The 20,249-nt window shown below is 37.0% G+C and overlaps 3 protein-coding genes across 5 annotated transcripts; 1 reads left to right on the top strand and 2 right to left on the bottom strand.

Moving 5' to 3' along the window:
• Window positions 1–94: 94 nt before the first annotated feature.
• On the top strand, window positions 95–4,870 carry LOC111803712 (phototropic-responsive NPH3 family protein NPY4). 3 transcript variants are annotated; one of them, XM_087127897.1, is made up of 5 exons: window positions 95–415; window positions 982–1,670; window positions 2,261–2,330; window positions 2,832–4,010; window positions 4,095–4,870. In XM_087127897.1, exons 2-5 carry the CDS (start codon window positions 1,609–1,611, stop codon window positions 4,650–4,652), a joined length of 1,869 nt encoding a protein of 622 aa, XP_086984023.1. In that variant the 5' UTR covers window positions 95–415; window positions 982–1,608; the 3' UTR covers window positions 4,653–4,870. The 3 variants fall into 3 exon arrangements, with proteins under 3 accessions (XP_086984023.1, XP_086984021.1, XP_086984022.1); XM_087127895.1 differs by lacking the exon at window positions 95–415 and adding an exon at window positions 426–886; XM_087127896.1 differs by lacking the exon at window positions 95–415 and adding an exon at window positions 426–905.
• A 738-nt stretch (window positions 4,871–5,608) lies between these two features.
• Window positions 5,609–7,727, bottom strand: LOC111804196 (putative N-acetyltransferase HLS1). Its single transcript, XM_087127479.1, has 3 exons — window positions 7,263–7,727; window positions 6,875–7,071; window positions 5,609–6,776 (listed from the first exon to the last, which is right to left on the bottom strand). The coding sequence occupies exons 1-3, from the start codon at window positions 7,524–7,526 to the stop codon at window positions 5,912–5,914; spliced, it is 1,326 nt and encodes a 441-aa protein (XP_086983605.1). The 5' UTR covers window positions 7,527–7,727; the 3' UTR covers window positions 5,609–5,911.
• Window positions 7,728–14,770: 7,043 nt separating this feature from the next.
• On the bottom strand, window positions 14,771–20,190 carry LOC111803949 (casein kinase II subunit alpha). Its single transcript, XM_023688571.2, has 10 exons — window positions 19,710–20,190; window positions 19,194–19,323; window positions 17,633–17,827; window positions 17,285–17,442; window positions 17,089–17,179; window positions 16,539–16,604; window positions 16,143–16,225; window positions 15,973–16,036; window positions 15,813–15,881; window positions 14,771–15,078 (listed from the first exon to the last, which is right to left on the bottom strand). Exons 1-10 carry the CDS (start codon window positions 20,078–20,080, stop codon window positions 15,019–15,021), a joined length of 1,287 nt encoding a protein of 428 aa, XP_023544339.1. The 5' UTR covers window positions 20,081–20,190; the 3' UTR covers window positions 14,771–15,018.
• Between the last annotated feature and the right edge of the window lie 59 nt (window positions 20,191–20,249).

The raw sequence follows: 20,249 nt of genomic DNA, 5'->3' as shown, positions 1-20,249 counted from the left end.
TCTGTGCGACAAAATAATAAAAACAGAGGAAGAAAAAGGAGGGAGATATGATGAAAGGGGAGAGGAAGGGGGTCGTTTTCTGGTATAACAGTGGTGTGTTGTTTACTTTGGGTGAACATATGCGCACAAAGACATGTACTAAGACGAAATTGATAGGGGCGACTCAGCTGGTTGTAGTCGCCCAAGGGGGCAGCAAAGTTATGGGTGTCAGATTAGCGTGCTATTTTTATTGTTCAAAAGCTAAGAGTGGGGGCCTCATGCGTCTCTTCGCTTCTCTTCGCTTCTCAAAAACCCCATTTCCATCGCCCAAAGATTTCTCGGTGGTGGGGGCGGTGGTGCTGATTCAGAGGGAGAAGGAGGGGTTGCCCTGAGACTTGATATATAGAGAGAGAGAAAGAAAAGGGAACATTCTGAGGTTGGCCTTTTGTGTTTGTGTGGCTGTGGTGGCTGTCAAAGATGGGGCACAGCTCATATCTTTGATGGGTGCTCCTTTACTTTACTTTTTGCTGCTTTCCTTCTTTCTTTTGTGTCTGTGTGGGGTTGTTTGAGGGTTGGAGTGCTCGCTTCTGTGAACATTGTTTCTGATTGTTGTGCCCCATCGATATTTGATTCTTCGTGTTTGCCAAAGCGAAAAAGGAAACCCCAAACACCTCCTCTCATCCCTCTCTTCTTTTTTTTTTTTTAACTTTTATCTTCTTACTGTTTGCTTTCTTCTGCTTGATTCCTTCTTTCTCCCTTACCCATTTCCCCCTTTTGTTTTCTTTTCCGGAATTTCTCCAAATCCACCCACCTTCTTCACCTCTCACTTCTTTAGTGATTGTTCCTTATTTTCATGTCTTGCATTCGTTGCACCTCTGAAATATCTTGATTCGACGTGTTTCAAAAGGTTCAACCCAAGGATCCATGTGATTCTCTTGATTTCTTCTTCTCAATCCAAACAACTTGGGTGTGCGAACTTACAACGGATATTTGTATTTGCAGTTTCAGGTGTTGTTGAGCTTTCAAATCCAAGACAGTGGGCTGGGAATTTTGAGTTGTGCGGCTCTACGGACTGGAAAGGATTTTGGGTATTTGACCCATTGGAAAGTGAAGTAAAATAAGAAAGAACCCAACAGGGAAAACGAAATCTAGAAGGGAAGGATAAAGAAATAAAGGAAAGGACGGTGGTGTCAGGTATTAGCAAGTGGGGGTGTCTCCAGCTTTGCGAGTTATATACGTTTTAACGGTGTTTTCTTAGTAATGTCATACCCATTCGACCCTCTATCCCCGGGGTCCTTGGGGAGTGTTACTCACTGAGGAAGCAATCTTTTGTTTACTACTTTTTCAGTTTCAGGCTGTGTTTATTTCATTAAATTATCGAAACCCTTTCTGCTTCTCCCTTTGTTTGTTCAAAAGATTCGGTCACACTAGGGAAAAACCTCCCCAGATTTGCCCACTCCCTTTTCACAATAAGAGATCGGGTCAATTTTTGGTGTGCCCTTCCACTTCTGTGGCTTGTCTTCTACTTCTCTGGATATATTCTTTCTGGGTTTTTTTTTGGATTGACATAGACAATCTTGAAGAAGAGGAAGAAAACAGATACTCAGATCCGTTTTCTTGACCGAAAACATGAAGTTTATGAAACTTGGATCCAAGCCTGATGCATTTCAGACGGATGGGGACAAAATTAGGTGAGACATATTTCCTTTTTAGTTGCCTTCGATGTGCTTTTTGTTCTCCATTCCCTCCCCCTTATGCTGCTGATGCTATCATAAGTTTATATGTTCATCAAATGAATACAACTGCCACTTTCATGAACTAGACACCACAGGAACTTCTGGTGTTGATTCATTCATTCTTTTGTGTTTGCTAATTCCCATTACTTTTGGTAGGGTGTGAGATCTTTGGAGAGGTGAACTACATTTTTATGAGAGTGTACATAAAAATGGTAACAGAGCTAGACACCGGGCGGTGTGCCGGTGAGGATGCTAGACCCCCAAGAGGGTGGATTGTGATAGGTTGGAGAGGTGAATGAAGCATTCCTCTTAAGGGTGTGAAAACCTCTCCCTAGAGAAGCGTTTTAAAACCATGAGACTGACGGCTATACTTAATCGGCCAAAACAGACAATATTTGCAAGTGGTGGGCTTAAGCTGTTACCTAGAGATAATCCAAAACAGAGTTTCCATGAGCCAAAATTGAACCCAATTCCCGGTATTCAACTTGTGTAAGCTCTCAAGGCTGGCTAATGAATGAGATTCGAATCATCCTTGTTTCTTTCAGGTATGTAGCGACCGAGTTGGCCACTGACATTGCTGTCAATGTCGGAGACGTGAAGTTTTATCTGCACAAGGTATGGATCTGGTTCATATTTATTTCAGAGGCAGTGACAAGCCATTAAAGAGTATGATAGAGTCAAGATCCACACTATCCACTGCATTTATTGTTCATTAATCAAACCTGATATTATTGAAATTAGTAGGTTTAGAATTATTCTTTGATTGACATCATAACTAGTCTTTGAACTTCCATTCAAGGTTTTTAAAACGTGTCTGTTAGGAAGGGGTTTTCACACCCTTATAAAGAATGCTTCATTCCCCTCTCCAACCAACCGAGGTGGGATCTCACATAATATGTAAAACCACGTTTTTGTCATTATTCCTATCTTAGAAGCTATGGATAGGTTTAGCAGATTAACTTTTGCAGTTTTATGTGAAAGATTGTTATTCTTTAGCAGCAAAAGTTGAACAAAGATTAAAAATAAAAGACTGAATATTATTCACAGTTCTTAACAGGACAAACATAATGTTTTTAGAAGTTGTACTAATACCATTTAGCATTCTCGTTATTGTAGTTTCCGCTTCTGTCGAAAAGCGCTCGGTTGCAAAAATTAGTCGCTCTGTCGAATGAAGAGAATAGTGATGAAATCCATATCCTGGATATACCTGGGGGAGCGGCTGCTTTTGAAATTTGTGCAAAGTTCTGTTATGGTATGATTGTCACACTCAATGCATACAATGTCATCGCTGCTAGATGTGCAGCCGAGTATCTCGAGATGTATGAAACCATTGAGAAAGGGAATCTCATCTACAAGATTGAGGTCTTTCTCAACTCGAGTATTTTTAGAAGCTGGAAGGACTCGATAATCGTTCTTCAGACAACTAAGTCTCTTCTTCCATGGTCTGAGGAACTTAAGGTGGTCAGTCACTGCCTTGATTCCATAGCTACCAAGTGTTGCATCGATACTTCGAAGGTTGAATGGTCGTACACTTATAACAGGAAGAAGCTTCCATCTGAAAATGGTGACGATTCTCATTGGAATGGTGTGAGAACGCAGAAAGTTGTTCCGAAGGACTGGTGGGTTGAAGATCTCTGTGAGCTTCAAGTTGACTTATACAAACGTGTAATATCGACGATTAAGACGAGGGGTAGAATCAGTGGTGATGTTCTTGGTGAAGCTTTGAAAGCGTATGCGTCGAGGAGATTACCTGGATTTTCTAAAGGTATGGTCCAGGGTGGTGATATTGCTAAAAATAGACTACTGGTGGACACAATAGTGCAGCTACTTCCATCAGGGAAGGGGGAAGTCTCCTGTCACTTCTTTCTTAAGTTGTTAAAAGCAGTAATTCTGCTAGATTGTGGAGAGATGGGAAGAATTGAACTGATGAAAAGAATTGGTCAGCAGCTTGATGAGGCCACCGTGGCTGATCTTTTAGTTCGAGCTCCTGCCGGTGAGACGACTATTTACGACGTTGACATGGTACAAAGCCTTGTCGAGGAGTTTGTGACGCAGGTGCAGGACGTCCACACTGATCTTCACATGGAAAATGAATATCATGAGATTAGAAGTCCCAAGTTTGTTTCTGATGCTTCCAAGTTGATGGTTGCAAAGCTGGTAGATGGCTATCTTGCTGAAGTTGCTCGTGATCCTAACTTACCCATCTCGAAATTTATACGCCTTGCTGAATCAGTATCGAGCTTTTCCAGACCATCTCACGATGGATTATACCGAGCCATTGATATGTACCTGAAGGTATATTCTAAATCCGTTTTAGTTCAAGCAGCTGCATTATAGTATGAACAACCTTAACATAGATTTGACCTTGCATCACTGCAGGAACACCCTGGAATCAGCAAGAGCGAGCGTAAGAAAATTTGTCGATTAATGGACTGTAGAAAATTGTCGCCTGATGCGTGTTTGCATGCAGTGCAAAACGAGCGACTTCCATTGCGTGTCGTTGTTCAGGTTCTGTTCTTTGAACAAATGCGAGCCTCGGCAGCATCAGCTGGTGACAGTACGCCTGATCTACCGAGTTCTATTAGGGCCTTATTACCAGGAGGGGGATCTCATGGAAGCTCAAGATCAACTACAACGAACGCAGAGGACGACTGGGATGCCATACCAACTATTGATGAAATCAGAGCTTTAAAAGGCGAACTTGCTGCTCTAAAGCTAGGAAATGGTGACGTGACTAAAAACAACGCTGAAAAGGTTTCGGGAAATAAAATGAAGGGCATGCTGATATCAAAGAAGATCTTCTCGAAACTTTGGTCGAACAAAGACAGAAACGGAGAGATCAGTAGCTCGGAGACATCAGAAAGTCTGGGGTCTTCAAACGCAGAGGAAACCAAATCGTCGACCCCGTCCAGAAGCCAGAGGCATTCGATATCATAATTCAAACATGCTCTACAAATGTAGTGAGTGAGTGTTTGTAAAATGTGTCTCTGTTTTGACAGTTAGAAGAAGTAGAATCCGCTGACAAATTCCCACCATTACAAAGGAGAGCTCGGTCGTATATTGTGCATGTAAAACCTGTTCTTACAGCTGAGCTGAATTCATGTAGGAATTATTGGTCTGTACGTTTTATTTTAATGGGTCATTGAGTTATAATATTTTTGTTGTACCATAAATCACAAAAAAAAAAAAAAAAAAAAAAAAAAACGTAGTAAGGAATGTCAGAGGCTGTCTTGTCAGAATTTTGTGTTGTGGTCCTCTTCTTATATTATGGTTTCATTACATATTTAATCGATTATATTAAAACATACCAAATAAACTTTGACCCAACAATATGAAAACTCCCCTTCGTTCAAACTTAACCCTATTTATATATATATATATAAGTAATTTGTAGTTTAATTTTAGACATTCACTCAAATTATATAATTACTAAGAAAAATGCGACACTCAAAAACTTTAGCTTAAATTATTATTGGAAACCGAATTTTACCTAATCCAAAACTTTAGCTTAAATTTATTATTTTTTGTGAACCTTTTCGAGCATTTTCGGGAAATTTTGTTTCTTTTTTTTATTTGTTTTTTGGAAGGGAAAATGACGTCTGCTTTACCAAGTAAAACTAAATAGTCAACGATTCCTACTTTTGAGAACTTTAGTGCTTATAATAATGTCACATGATATTATATTTGGAAACCAAGTTGGAAATTCAGTAAAAGAATAATAATAATAATAATAATAATAATAATAATCTCAGTCAAGTCAAATTAATATTATTATATAACAAAAACATTTCTAATTTCCTACTTTATTCTTTCTTTCATATACGGATTCCAATTAATCTGAATTTATTATTATTCATTTTTATAAAGATGATTTAAAAATATATGAATTTAAATTAGAAAATTAAGTCATGGTTTTTAATTTAATATCTAATAAGGTTGATTAGCTAAGCTTTTAAGAAAGGGGGGAAATTGAAAAAAAGGTTATTTTACAACAAAAGGCCATAATCTATGATCCGTTACAACTTTCCTTCCCCTTTCCCCATTTGGCTTTTTCGCACAAAATCTGCCCTTTCTAATCCTTAAAAAACAAAAAGAAACAAAAACAAAAACAAAACCAAGTACAGCTTTACTTTTAGGGATAAAAAAACGGCAATGGCGGTGGCGGAAATGGAAGGAGAGTAGAAGAAGATTAGGATTTAGAATTCTCTGGGGTCGACGAAAATGGACAAGCCAGGTGGTGATTTGGTCCAGTCACCCACGGAGCCGTCGCTGAAATCTTCGGCGAGGCGCTTGATGCACCAAAGATCCTCCTCGCACGACAGCATTTTCCAGTGTGGAATGGCGCCTCTGAGCCGCTCTCTAGCCGAGACCTCCGTCGCTACCACCCCACAACCTCTCTCCTTCGCCAGGTTATGTGCGTACCCACACAGCGCCTTCACCATCCTCCCAGCCTCGGATCCTTCACCGCCCAACCCGTACAAGAAGTGCAACCCGAACGGTCTGAAAAGCTCCGGCACCGACGGCAGCCTGAGCCACGGAAATGCTCTATCCAACACCCGTGTCGTCCTGGCTAGACTCCGCTTTAAGCGTGACGCTCCACGTACTTGAAGCTTAAACACGTCATTGCAGTTCCAGACGCTGAGAACCGCCCAGGACTCGGGTGGGTCGAGCAAGAACCGTTCCGACCCGGGCCAAGTCTGAGGCGTGTAAATGCCACGTGGAAAGGCGAGGAAGGTGCCAAGAGTGAGTACGTTGTTGAGGATAGCGTCAATGTCTCGGGGGAAAAACTCAGTGGTTGAGAAACGGCGGCGATAGAGAATCTCAGCGTCGGCGCGTGAAAGTGGGAGGATAGTGACCCGTTGGGAGACGGGGAGTGGATGAGCAAAGACGGGATTGACAAGGATGGCCGGTGTACGGAATTTAGAGTAGTCGCATTTTTCAGTGAACAGATTCACCGACGCTACGTTGTCCTTTTCGGTGGCTATGTAGGAATACTCAGCGCCATTCTCTCTGAACCATTCCTCCATTTTCTTCACCAGCTTCATCCCAATTCCCATCCGTCTGAAATCAAACATGTCACGTATTATAATAATTATTATTATGTAGCAAAAAAAATAATAATAATAAATAAATAAATAAATAAATAAATAAATACAGACCGGTGAGCAGGAGAGACGCGAAGGCCAAGGATATAGGCGAGTTTAGTGAAAACAGGGAGGTGGTGGTTGGTAGAGTGATGATGGTGGTGGGTTTTGGGATTAGGAGGAGCGCGGGAGAGTTTTTGACCGCATGTAACGGTTTTGATGCACCCTCTAATCATCCCCACTATCTCGTTCTCTTCGCCCGTTGCCGCCACCTGTTGAAACGCCAACAAACGCTCATAATGAGTGTGAGACACAAAACCATAACCAACACCAAATACCAACAACTTTAGAATTTAATGATTTTGTTATAACCTACACACACACACACACACACACACAGAAACAGAACAGAATACAAATACCAAAGGAACAGAATAGAAAAGAAACAAAAAGAATACCATACCAGCATGAGGAAAGCAGGGGAGTTGCGGACCCTGCAAATTGGGTCACCTAAAAGGTCGGTGAAGAGACAAAGCTTGCCGCTAGGTCCGACTTCGCACCGTCGCTCCACATCTTCGACGCTCTTACTATCTTTACTCGCATCGAACTCTCTAATCACTATGGAATCTCTGTTTCTTATCATTCTTTTTTTTTTTTTTTTTTTTTTTGAAAGTTGAATTGAAAAGGCGATGAGGAATAGAGAGAAAGAGGGAAGAGAAAAACACATGCAGCTGTGGATTCGAAGAGGAAACAGAGGAGGGGGTTTTATAGGGTGAACTCCCCACACACTCACTGACTCACAGCCTTTTCGAGGCCCGGAAAGGGGATATCCAAATAACGTGGGCTATAAGAAATTAAAGCACAGGAATTTTAGAATTTGGAAGAGAATGAAACGACTTCAAATCAAAATATATTGAATTGGGGTTTGGCCAAACAAACAAACAAACAAAAATAAAAATAAAAATTCATTAATAATATTAGAAAAAATGGAACCCAGACACAGAGGAGAGAGAGAGAGAGAGAGAGAGAGAGAGAGAGAAAGACAGAGACAGAGTAAAAGCTTTTAAGAGGAAGAGGAAATGGCGGCTATGGCTGCGCAGTGTCGTGCATTTAAATTAAATCCCTTTTTCATTCGGTTTTAAATCATTTATTTCTATGAAACCAGGCCTCCCCCATCTTCTCATCTCATCATCACCTTCCTATAATCATTACGCTCTTTCTCCATTGCCTTTTCAGTTTTTTTTTTTTTTTTTTTTTTTTTACCATTTTACGAAACAAAATAAAACTGCTCCACCTTTGATCATCACTATCACGTTCATGAACATCCTCTAGGGTCACAATCATCGCGACCCTTGTCATCATTACTGACGGCTGAGATTTTGCCACGAAAAGGGTGGCTAGATTTAATTAAGGACCCCTACCCCTGCCATTCCCCTTCCCCTTCCCTTCCCTTTCAGAAAAAACTGCCACCGCAGTCCTACAGATGATCTGAGAGCTACCCTTAGCCTCTGGAGACGATTTACTTCTCAAATAAATATATATATATTTTTTTTATTTTTTCTAATTGCTGTAGGAGCATGGTAGGTGATGATGAGTTGGCAGGGCATGGCAATATCGTAATTATCTCAAACAAGAGAGCCACTTTCAAAAGGTTCGAGATTACGTCACCGCTAACCAAATGGGTACTCACATTACCAATTAATTATCCAATCATTTACTCTTAAACTTGGAATAATTAATTAATTAAACTCCATTTTTTTGAACCGCCTTGGTGGGCCATGCATAGCCAGTATGCCTGAACCCTCCCAAAAATTTCCCCCAATTTTTTTAAAAAATAAATAATGAGATTATATTTTATTAATCACAATTATGTGCTAATAATCACTTTAAGAGTAGGAGAGTAAGAAAGTCAACGAGAGAACACTCTCCCCCAAGTCTTGACTTTCATAGATATTTTCCTTTTCATTTTCATTTTTTTATTTTATTAATTTCCATATATTTTGATTCCTTTCAAACCTTAAAAGAATCTAAATTTGGATAATTAAATGGTATTAACAAACAACCCACCGACATCATCACAAATTAATCGAATTAAACTATCCATTTCATTTCACTTACCTTTCTTGGAACATTCACGAGTACCAACAAAATTTCAGCTACTAAACTTAATTAATTAATTAATTGAATTATAACCCATTAATCTCCCACTTCAAATATATTTAGACCCAAGTTGTCAAATTTCTCCTACTCTAAACACAATAATTAGTCATTTTTTTAAGCAAAAGTGGATCCCCTTTCCACTAAACTAGAAAGTAATTGGAATGATAATAAACATTGCAGGTAGCCACCCATCCAAGTTGCTCAAACGACACTGGACTATATATATATATATATATATATATATATATATATATATATATGAAGATAATATTAGAAGATGAGAAGAACAGGGGCAGAAAAAGGAAGTAGGGCCTAGAGATGATATTGAATGATGTTTGATATTGGCATTGAATGCATATTATAAAACTATGGTACATTCAAAGTACACTTTAATTTGCATATCATTTTATCCCACCCCTTCTTTCACCTTACCTATTTATTTCATCATGAGTATACACTTTCTAACAAAAATATGTCGATTTACATGTTACCGTGTTATCTATCAGGAAGGTTACGTTTGAATTAAATAAAGTATTTTATGATGACCCACAACATATTAAATCAGAGATGTTTTTCAAAAGATAAATATAATATATCTGATTCGAGTTAAATGATTATACGACAAAATAGATGAGAGTACGATGTTTTCCAACTACCTTAAATGAGTAGATTTTATTCGATAAGAGAATTGGGATTTTTTTTTTTTTTTTTTTTTTTTTTTTGTTTAAAAGTCGAATTAATATCCATATTTAGAAACCAGTCAAAAAATGTATATTGTGACAGATAGGTACCATATAGTTTATAAAGAAAACATATGAAGCTGTTCTCTTCTGCAACTGTTACATTATGTTTCATTGTCTGCCATTCATTCTTCATAAGCTCGTTTTTTTAATAATATGTCCCTTCTTAACAATATTATTTATTAACATAAGAACATGAAATTTGATGTTCAAATTTATAGATCCAACGACCAAACTAAATCAAGCACCAATATATATAATTCACACTGTGTTCAAGATAATATGATCAACATTTTTTCTTATATTAATCCATTCAAGCTTACCATATTAATTTTCTGAAAAAAAAAAGGGGTTACTTTACTTTGCTCATATTCATTTGGAAATTAATACTACGCTTCGATGATGTTGACGAACATAATAATTAATAAACGACCAACGATAACGATGTTGCTTCGGACGAGCACAACCAACCATACTTAATGAAATCGAGTTTAATAATTTGCTAGAAATTGGATTAAAAATAATTAGTCAAAACAAAAGAAGCTAAACTTAGGCATATTACTATGAATATACTTATTAAATTATGGAATGAACACAATAAATGAAGATTGAAAGGAATAGAGTAGATGAGACAAGAAGAAGATTGTTTGTTCTTGTTGGTTCTCTTTGTCAATATAATCATCATCCTCATAAAATAATACCCATTATTAAAAGATGATTCCGATCATCAATCTATTTATAAGTTGTTCTTATTTGTTTTATGCGATGGTGGAGACTATCAAATTTGGAATCAAATCGAAGATTTTGTTGTAATTGTTTAACCAAAAGAAGAAATGAAGGAAGGTGATAATGATTATTCAAACCCATCACCCTTAGAATAGAATAATTGTGGAAAAAAGAGAATTAGTTAGTTTGTGTTATTCCAAGATAAGGGTATTTGGAATCTCACTTAATTCTCTTTGCAATTAAGCTAAAAGCTTAGCTCCCAATCAAGAAAAAGAAAGATCGGTTCATGTTTTCTGTAACGACCCAGATCCATCGCTAGCGGATATTGTCCTCTTTGGACTTTTCCTTTAGTTTGGTTATTCTAAACTTCTCTTTCATCGGCTAGCGGTGGATCTGGGTCGTTACAAATGGTATTAGAGCTAGACACCGGACGATGTGCCAGTAAGGACGCTTGGCCCCAAAGGGGGTGGATTTGGGGGCGGCCCCACATCGATTGAAGGAAGGTAAGAGTGTCAGCGAGGACGCTAGGCCCGGGGTGGATTGTGATGTCCCACATTGGTTGGAGAGGAGAACAAATCACTATTTATAAAGGTGTGAAAACCTTCCCCTAATAGACGCATTTTAAAGTCTTGAGGGGAAGCCCGAAAGGGAAAGCTCAAAGAGGACAATATCTGCTAGCGGTGGATTTGGGTCGTTACATTTTCATTGAATTAAAATTAATTTAAGAATTAGATTGATTTAGGTAGAAGAAATGTTTGGTCAAGAACAACAAGAACATGGGTCTTCGACAAGTTTGACGTTAAGTTAAGATGTTGCATTCAAAACAGTTAAAAAAAGGGAGAGAAAGAAAGACAATTTCCTCGGAGAAATCTATGCAACGGATCTTGTTCCCTTGTGTTTGTTTGTGTTGTTCATGTTCATCGCTGATATAATAAGCTGGAGATGTCTTGGTGAGGCATGTTGTGTTCACAAGCAGAAGAAGCAGACCGAGAGATGTAGGCCTCCTTCCAAACACCCAAATCTTCGTAATTGATATTAACCCATGTCTGGTTCTTGGGTTTCACATGGATTCAACTTTAGGGTTCTTCTCTTTTATCTCCCTTAAATTAACCATGCCAAAACCAAACCAACAATGAAACATGTTCACTTTAATGTTGGAAAATGTCAGGCCAATGGAAACTAAACCTAATATTAAATTAATTCATTCGAGCGGATGGTGAGTCTGCAATAATAATCACATGATATGATATGATATGACGTGAGAATTAGGTTAAAAGACGAAAAATACTTATACCTAATTAATTAGCTACCCCTTGAATTAATTAATGTAATTAGTTAGATTAATTAGGGAGACAGTAGAAGAAAACAAAAGTTGGGTGAGATAGGACTTGGGTATAGGTTCCAAAGTCCCATCCCCTTAGCTATAATATTAATTACCCCTTTTTTGTTTTAAGGGCATCGAGACCTTAAATTTTAGGTATAAAGATTAAACCTTTTTTTCCAAGTCAAACATTGGACCTTTTTACTTTTTTTTTTTTACTTTTTTTTACTTTTTTTTTTTTTTTTTTTTTTTTTTGCCTTGTGGGTTGGGAAGCCCAATTCTCAAGAAGGGTCAATGTGCAAAATCCATTACAAAAAAAGAAAAAAAAAAGAAAAAAAAAAAAGGAATTAGGGGCATTAATAATAATTATAATGTATTAAATTAAAAAGTGTAAGGTAAGAGGCCGACAGTTAGATGCGGGGATAGGTGACCCAAATCCCAAATATTCAGCATTTTGTCTCCCTAATTTGGCCTCCATTTTCTCACTTTCACAATTCACACCCATTTCTTCTTTATTTATTTATTTATTTATTTATTTATTTGCAGAAATGACCTTTAGTGACAAGTAAATTGCATGTCAAGCCCTCCAATTTTATTTTATTTATAATTTTGTCTCTTTCTCTCTCTTCATGAATTTGTTCTTAATCTTATCTTCTGCATGCGTACACTTTACAACATCCATAACTTCCGATAACCAAATGAAAACAAACACTCCGTCGTTTACTCAATTTCAATGTTATCTCATTAATATTTTCTGTTTTTTTTTTTTATTTTTTTTTTAACGTCAGTAATGCATCACTATGTTGTTTGTTACTTCCTTAATACTCACCTACGTGGGGCCCAAAAAAACAAACAAATATGGTTGCAATCCCACGTGGATACATGCAGGAGACAAATTTTTGAAAAAAAACTCACCAATTTTGAACTTGTATCCAACGGTTGTGAACCATTCAAAATTGAGGTCAATGAATGTACTTTCACATGCCAATTGTTTTGCATGTGTCCCATCGGGAGAGCGGAAATTAAGAAATGGGATGTGCGAAGGGGAGGTAATTAAAGATGTAACGTATGAATAAGAGAAGAGTATAGGTATGAAATGAGGTCGCATCTGAATGAGAGTGGTATGAAGATAGAGAAACACTAAAAAAAGAACTCAAATTATTATTTATACCAATGAGAACTTCAAAATTTAGTGGGCTTAGCTTGGACTAATCTTATTTAAGCAATATTTTCTTATAAAACATGGGAGTGACAACAAATTATACTAAAATAAGCTGTATTTATACGTGGGAATAATTCTTACTCTTAAAAACAATTCAATAAGTAGCTAACATAAGTCATACTACGGAGAGATATAATGTTCACGCTTAAAAGAGTCAGACTTAATAGAATTTGATCCATCATTTTTTCTGTCGTTAAGGTGGAGAACTAAACTAAGACTTCTCTTTCTTTATTATCAATCGAATCACTGTTCGAGATCCAAGATTATATTTTAAAATTAAGGACAAATAAATAGTATAACCATGTCACGGAATATAGAAAAATATCGAGACTTGGATTCAAACTCTAAATAATTGTAACAAAACAAACAAGAAAGGGTCATAATGGGAGTCTCCCATCACTTTGCAGAATCACAAAACAATAATGATAATAAAGAAATAAAGTCCAGGTAGCCGCCATGTTATGCACCATTTTATTATCATCCTCTCTCACATAGTATAAGATCATAAGACCTTTTGAATGAATTTAAAGGTCAACTGGGACATTATCATATTATAGTATCGTATCAAGGTCTTTTCAAGTAATTTTAAAAGCAACCAAGTCGTGGTATATAAAATCCAATTAAAATATGGTACTCTCCTTTTCCTAATATAAATATTATTTTCATCTCAACCACTTCAACTATCTTCTACACCATTTATTCACAAACCCCAAATTGAAATATTTTAAACAATTTTAAAAAGGAAACAGACAAGTAGATGAATAAAATGGGATATGCCTTTGGGGTAATGGGGCCCTTCCCTTCGGAGGGCAAAGCAAAGATTATGAGGTTGAAGTAGACGCAAGTGTGTACGTGGGCGTGGGCCTCTGGAAGACATGGAGTTGGATTTTGACAACAACATTGCCTTCCAGTGAAAAGCCTAAGACTAGGATGTTGTTATTTGGTATCCCATGATGCATTTCCAAGTCATTTTCTCAACCAATATTGTTTGATCTTACCACTTTGCTAGCTGTGATCGTCAACACTTTGGTTTGGTGAATGTCATTTGATTCAATTTGTAAAATGTTGTCTTTTTTTTTTTTTTTTTTTTTTTTTGAAGTCAAATCAATTTGATGTTTCTTTTTCTTTAATGAATGTATTTTCATTTAATATTGAGATTTTTATTTCATCAATAATATTTTTCATGTCACGCATGCCAACAATTAAGTATCAACCACCTCCAAGTCAATTTTGTCATATCAATGAATTGGCGCATGGATGTAACATTTGATGTCGGTTGTAAAACGGGGTTGAAGACCAGTAAGTAGTCCATTTCATGCGAATTGAAAATTTTTGGGGCTTCAAATTGGAAAGGAAAATAATAGGCCCAAGCCCAAGATAAATTACTGAATTAAGGCCCCACGATGTAGGGAGGGACTACTCATTAATCAGTAACACTATTAGACCGTCATCAAAAACCTTTTAAAATATTTTATGCACCACATGACTGCCTCCTACAGTTCCTCCACCATTTCAACAGGGGAGATGTCAATTTTAATATCTTCTCGAGCCTATAACATACTATGTATATATATAGAAAGGGTTCCTTGAGTGATGAGCTTTTGAAATATTGAAATATTATCAAAATCAATCAAGATTCAGTCAAGAATCCAACTGCCTGAGTTGGTTCAAAAGTTTCATTCAACCCAACCAGAACACCCCCTCCGTCATCTGAAAGCCTGTCCTATCCATACAAAAGTAGTTGAAAGAAAGAAATTGTCACCAAATTAGTGGGAACCACAGACGATCGATCAGCCACTAAATGCACAAGGAAATAATGCTTTCAGAATTAACCCACTGAAAAAGAAATTACTTCAGAATTAGCCAAATATTTGGGGGAAAAATAACGGGAAATAACTTGGTTTTACAGCACACAAGGGATGACCACATTTCCTCGTTACACCAAATGGAAGTTCTTAAACATCACAGAACTGAGCATGGCCAAAAATACAGAGACGAGAAGATTAGAGAGAGAGAAGCACACTTGTCAGCTTCCAACCTGGAATGAATTTCACTGGTTCCGAGTTCTGCTGCTTTCTGCATTCCTAATAGGGAAAAAGTATGGATGGGCCTGCATTTACATCAACACCACCACCCATCATAAAAATCGAAAAGAAACCAACTATTATATCTCAGAGCCTAATATTCCCTCTACCAGTTAAAAACTCATTTAACCCTGACATATTGTTGTTGCATGATCAATTTAACAAGGACCTTTACAGTGCTTTCCTGAACTTCTAGTATGGGAAACCCATCAATATCGATATAGACAATGATGTAATGACAAATGCATCTTACTAAAGAACATTCGATGACACTGTATGTGTGGAAACATGTTCAAATGGAAGCTATATAAATGGATAAAGGAGCAATGCTAAGACCACCAACGGGGGTAGGGTAAATGGGAATGGAAGGATCTCCCAGTTCTCCTATATCAATGGGGTGCAAAAATTGTAGTAAGCCTCCGCCAAAAGAATGTTAAAAACCTATCTATTAGAATTTCTAGCGATACATTTTCCAAACATATTTCAAGCTTTGAATGCTCTTAATTTCAAATCATTAATTTTTCCACAACAATGACCCCCCTACCGAAAAAAAAAAGGCCAAGTAACTCGTATAATTATTGTCAGGAGTTTCAAACTTGTCAAAATATATCTTCAACCCAATATTAATAGCAACATACAACTAGAACATCACAATAAACTATGCTAACATAATGCATTCAATACAATAGGGGGAAGATTGCATGAACATAGATCATTCAAGATAAAAGAAAGGATAAAACACTTTAGTTGAGTGACAAACCATTGCCTCTTTAGCAGTTAGCCTTTCTTGATGATCATAGCGCAACAATTTATCAACGAAGTCAACAGCCTTCAAATGTATAATAAATATGATCAGAAAAATTATCCTTGAAGAAACATAAAGCCCAATCATAACATGACCATTTGTCTGTTACTATTACCTCAGGGACTGCCAAATGCTGATTGTCAACATTAATGAACTTGGTCCAAGGTTTACGACTATGCCTTCATCAAATTTATTAAAAATAAAGTAAGCAATGACTTAAAAACGCAGTTGAAGTGGTCAACCATTGTAAAAAAGAAATGCAAGGAGTCAAGTCCTCGGACAAACCTCCCAACAAGAGCTGAAAGATGTGGGTCTAATTCTATTCGATATTTACTCAAATATGTGTTCAATTCATCTGTCCCCAACACCTGTTCCAGCAAAAGACCATAAACATCAAGTTCGAGCTTCACCTCTCAAGGGCAGTACGTTAACTCATTCTATCCATTAAAAACTATATCCAGATGAATGACACCCAAACAGTGTGCACTATTAAATTAAACTGAAGTCTTTCATTCAATAAAAGATAAAAGAACCTGGAAAAATTCCAATAAAATATGGAGTAGCTTATAATGGATAAGAAACTTGGAAAGTACACATGGATAGATCAAAAACATGTCACAGAAATTCTATTTGTGGCAAGAATAGAATAAAATACGAATTGAATTAAAGAATATTCCATACCTTAGCAATCTTAACCAGCTGGTCATAATTATCATGTCCATAGAAAAATGGCTCCTTACGGAAAATCTGACAGCATAAATTATGATAATAAGCATAAAGCAGTTCTAGACAAGGTGGAATATTTCTTAAGAGAAAGCTAAACAAGAATATGGAACAATCAAGTCATCTTCCATCTCAAGATGAACAGGAAGTAGAATAATATCCACTCTATCCACAGAGATTTTGGGGGGTTAGAAAATAGAAATTTCCAATAAGCACAAATATCATGAAAAGATGGCCAAATTCAAATGAGACAACATTATAACTTTGATGCAGAAGGCACCGCCAAATGCAAGACATGCCACTTCCATAAGATACTACTATGTACAAAGACCACCGTAACTTACTGAGTCCAATTTGTTTTCCAGTTGCTTACAATGACAAAATAACCCTATATATAACTCAAATAAACAATAGTAAGACGTCAGAACCTCTATTAAAAAATTCAACAATTATTATTAGACAAGAAAATTGTATTGTAAAAAATTGTGGAGATTAACCAATTACTCACCATGCCGGCAAACATGCAGCCAAGACTCCACAAGTCCAAAGAATAGTCATAATCTTGTAAATCAACAAGAAGTTCTGGACCTTTGAAATATCTGCATGTACCCAACAAAATATTGAAGGGAACATCGCCACTAAATAAACCCTAATATATTAATTTAAATATAAAACAGATTTCACCAAGAGAACAAACAAACAACCTTGAAGCAACACGAACATTATACTCCTTCTCAGGATGGTAAAACTCAGCAAGGCCCCAATCTATAAGACGAAGTTTACGTTGCTCATGGTCAATCATCACATTATGAGGTTTGACATCTCGATGCATAATTCCTTGTGAGTGGCAATAGTCCAATGCCTACACATACAGTTCCAACAACATGGACACACATAGAGTCAGCAAAGTCAAATAAAATTGTGGGGTTGAGGGTTGAGGGTTGATAGTTATAATAGCAACTGCAACACTGGCAACATGTTGGCATGCAAAAGAAAGACAAAAAAAGCTCAATTATCATGGCAATAGAAAAGATCTGAAACTATATGCTTACCTTTAGAAGTTCATAGATGTAGTAGCGAATATCAAAGTCTGCAAGTGTTGGATATAGAACTTTAAAATCAATATTGTTAACGTGCTCAAATATAAGACTTGGGGTCTTTGATTGCTGGTCTCGAACAATATCATGCAACTTCACAATATTTATCCCTCCACAAAGATTCTGCAGTATTTTTATCTCCCTCTTGATCTGCATCGAATAAAACAAACAAAATATGAAATATGACATCTTGAGAAAACAATAGCCTCAAATCAATAGAAAGGAAAAAGCATGTCTTTGCAAATTCTGAAGGACTTGAAAACATGCTCAAAAGATGCTAAAGATATAACGTGATAAATTGTTCATTAACAAAAGAAGAACAGTTAGCAACAAAGATCTTTCAAGGATTTAACTTCAACAATAAAAACAATGTGAAACAAGACCAATATGCAAGTGTGCACATCAAATGTGGGTCTTGTAATCTGATTATCAGACATCCATGAATATTCCCAAAGACAAGAAGCTTCAATTTGTCAAAAATATCGATAGACAGGAATGATGAACACTAACACAACTTAGTACTGTATATCTCATCCTAAGCAAATGAATCATGCAAATACTCATCAACATGAAGCGATCATAATCAATAGATAGTCATTTGCTAGAACGTACAATTGCATCCAGAGACTAAAACAAGACTAGCGAAATTGTCTAAAGACATAAATAAATGACATTGAAGTACATAAAGTTATTTCAGGAAGGTATCAAATCTTTGAATCAGGAGCATCGACACAAACACAACAACAGAACATTTTCCATAGGATATTAACATTGCAAGGATACGTTTGATCAAATTAAATTTGAAAAATCCATGAGCTTAGCCTTACTCTTTTTTATACCATCTCGGTTGGTATAAATGTTATGACATTGGGAACGCCGACCACAGCAGTCCCTTGAACAAATTGCTTTATTCCCACATCTTTGCATGCCACTCACTTGAATTTTATTGAACACAATTATATGTTTCATTTTACCCTTTGGCTTAACTTTTACAGGTTTTTGTATCTTTTTATTTATTCGTTAGTTACTAAATGCATACATATACATATTTAGTTGCCGAATAATTGTTTACTTATTTTTTTTCCTCATTTTCTTGAACCTCCATGGTCCCCTGATTGTCCCAAACACGTATGATTAAAAAATATAGGACAGTCCAAATTTGCATGACAGAGCACGAAACTCTACTAAAGAAAATGGCAAAGCTACCAAAATGCGCCTTTGGAGTACAGACAAGGACGGAGGATACATTATACATTAATATAGTTAACAATTGTATGTTAAAGAGTAAGGAAGAGTCACAAATACAAAAGCAAAAAATCAACCAATGCCATCAGTTTCCTAAGAACTTAATGATCAAATGCTTAAGATTAACTGCGATGTCTATTATAAAAGAAGAAAACACACGATGTCACACATGATATTAGTTCCCATTGTCAATGAAATGCCTATATTACAACAACTCTTACACAACAATGTTAAACCGTCCGTGCAATATTCTTGACAAAACAAAGCTCACCTTTTTCTTCTTGACGGGTTTAAGAATCTTAATGACACATTTTTCATTGTCAGTGCAATGAACACCCTCGAACACCTCACTGTATTTCCCCCTCCCCACCTTCCTCACGACCTCATAATTATCTTGGTCCCTGTAAAATGAACATAATATCATCCAGAGACGGACAACAAAGAAGCCAAGAACATTAGTTACATCCAAATGCACAACTTCTTTTACGAAATGAAATTCATAACCCATCCCAAGATTAGAAAGCTCCAAAATGAAAGGAACCATATTCGTATAAGCTCATGCAAGTACGCGTCTGTGGAGTAGTGAATCAAGTCTCCATAGACTTTTATATTGCGACAAGGACTTTAAAAGATACAAGGTCTTCCAATACAAACCAATCCAGGCCCATTTCTACCCCTGCTCCTTCTGCCAATCAAACTAAATCGGAAAAAAAGCTATCCCTAATATAAAAATAAAATAAAATAAAATACATCGGAGGAGAAAAAAAAAAAAAAGAAAAAAAGTTACCCCCACTGTACGGTGAGCGACTCATAGTCCCAGTACTCCTTAGGTCGGATCACGTTAACGTCCGCATAAACCCTAGCCTTCGAAGGAGCGCCAGGGCGGCGAATCGACTTCCCGATCTTCTGCGCCAGGGTTTCTTGCGGGGATAATGGACGCAGACGCGGCTTTGTTCTGTACGGCGGTTGAGGCGGCGGATGTTGTTGTTGGGAACGAGATAGAGAGGTCGCCGACGAAGCAATCCGGCGGAAGATGAGGGAGATTGAAGACGCCGATTCGCGGAGAGAGAAGGCGGATAAGAGAGGAGGAGAGAAAATGGAAGAAAGATGGGTATGGTGATTGGGAGAAACTTTGAAATTGAACGGCCTTATGGCCATCAAAACGCTGATTGAAACCAAAAAGGTACCGGCATCGATGTTTCGACTCAAATACCCTCTTTTCCTCCTTCTTTATCTTTCTCCTCTTTTTTTTTTTTTTTTTTTTTTTTCATTTCAAGAAATATCTCTCGTATACCTATTTCTATCGACAGTAACATTAGTTCCACAG

This window comes from Cucurbita pepo, chromosome 10 (assembly GCF_057944985.1).
Source record: "Cucurbita pepo subsp. pepo isolate OVF chromosome 10, ASM5794498v1, whole genome shotgun sequence".
Taxonomy (NCBI): Eukaryota; Viridiplantae; Streptophyta; class Magnoliopsida; order Cucurbitales; family Cucurbitaceae; genus Cucurbita; species Cucurbita pepo.
This window is presented reverse-complemented; position numbering and strand designations above follow the sequence as displayed.

What these genes read in the sequence shown, in the direction of transcription:
- LOC111803949 (XM_023688571.2), bottom strand. Translation starts at nt 20,080, where the DNA reads ATGGCCATAAGGCCGTTCAATTTCAAAGTTTCTCCCAATCACCATACC. An exon ending in AACCCGTCAAGAAGAAAAAG is followed by an intron (nt 17,828 to 19,193) that starts GTGAGCTTTGTT and finishes TATTCGATGCAG; the next exon opens with ATCAAGAGGGAGATAAAAAT. An exon ending in ACATCTATGAACTTCTAAAG is followed by an intron (nt 17,443 to 17,632) that starts GTAAGCATATAG and finishes CTGTATGTGTAG; the next exon opens with GCATTGGACTATTGCCACTC.
- LOC111803712 (XM_087127897.1), top strand. Translation starts at nt 1,609, where the DNA reads ATGAAGTTTATGAAACTTGGATCCAAGCCTGATGCATTTCAGACGGAT. An exon ending in ACGGATGGGGACAAAATTAG is followed by an intron (nt 1,671 to 2,260) that starts GTGAGACATATT and finishes TGTTTCTTTCAG; the next exon opens with GTATGTAGCGACCGAGTTGG. An exon ending in CCATTGATATGTACCTGAAG is followed by an intron (nt 4,011 to 4,094) that starts GTATATTCTAAA and finishes GCATCACTGCAG; the next exon opens with GAACACCCTGGAATCAGCAA.
- LOC111804196 (XM_087127479.1), bottom strand. Translation starts at nt 7,526, where the DNA reads ATGTGTTTTTCTCTTCCCTCTTTCTCTCTATTCCTCATCGCCTTTTCA. An exon ending in CCCCTGCTTTCCTCATGCTG is followed by an intron (nt 7,072 to 7,262) that starts GTATGGTATTCT and finishes GCGTTTCAACAG; the next exon opens with GTGGCGGCAACGGGCGAAGA. An exon ending in CGCGTCTCTCCTGCTCACCG is followed by an intron (nt 6,777 to 6,874) that starts GTCTGTATTTAT and finishes GTTTGATTTCAG; the next exon opens with ACGGATGGGAATTGGGATGA.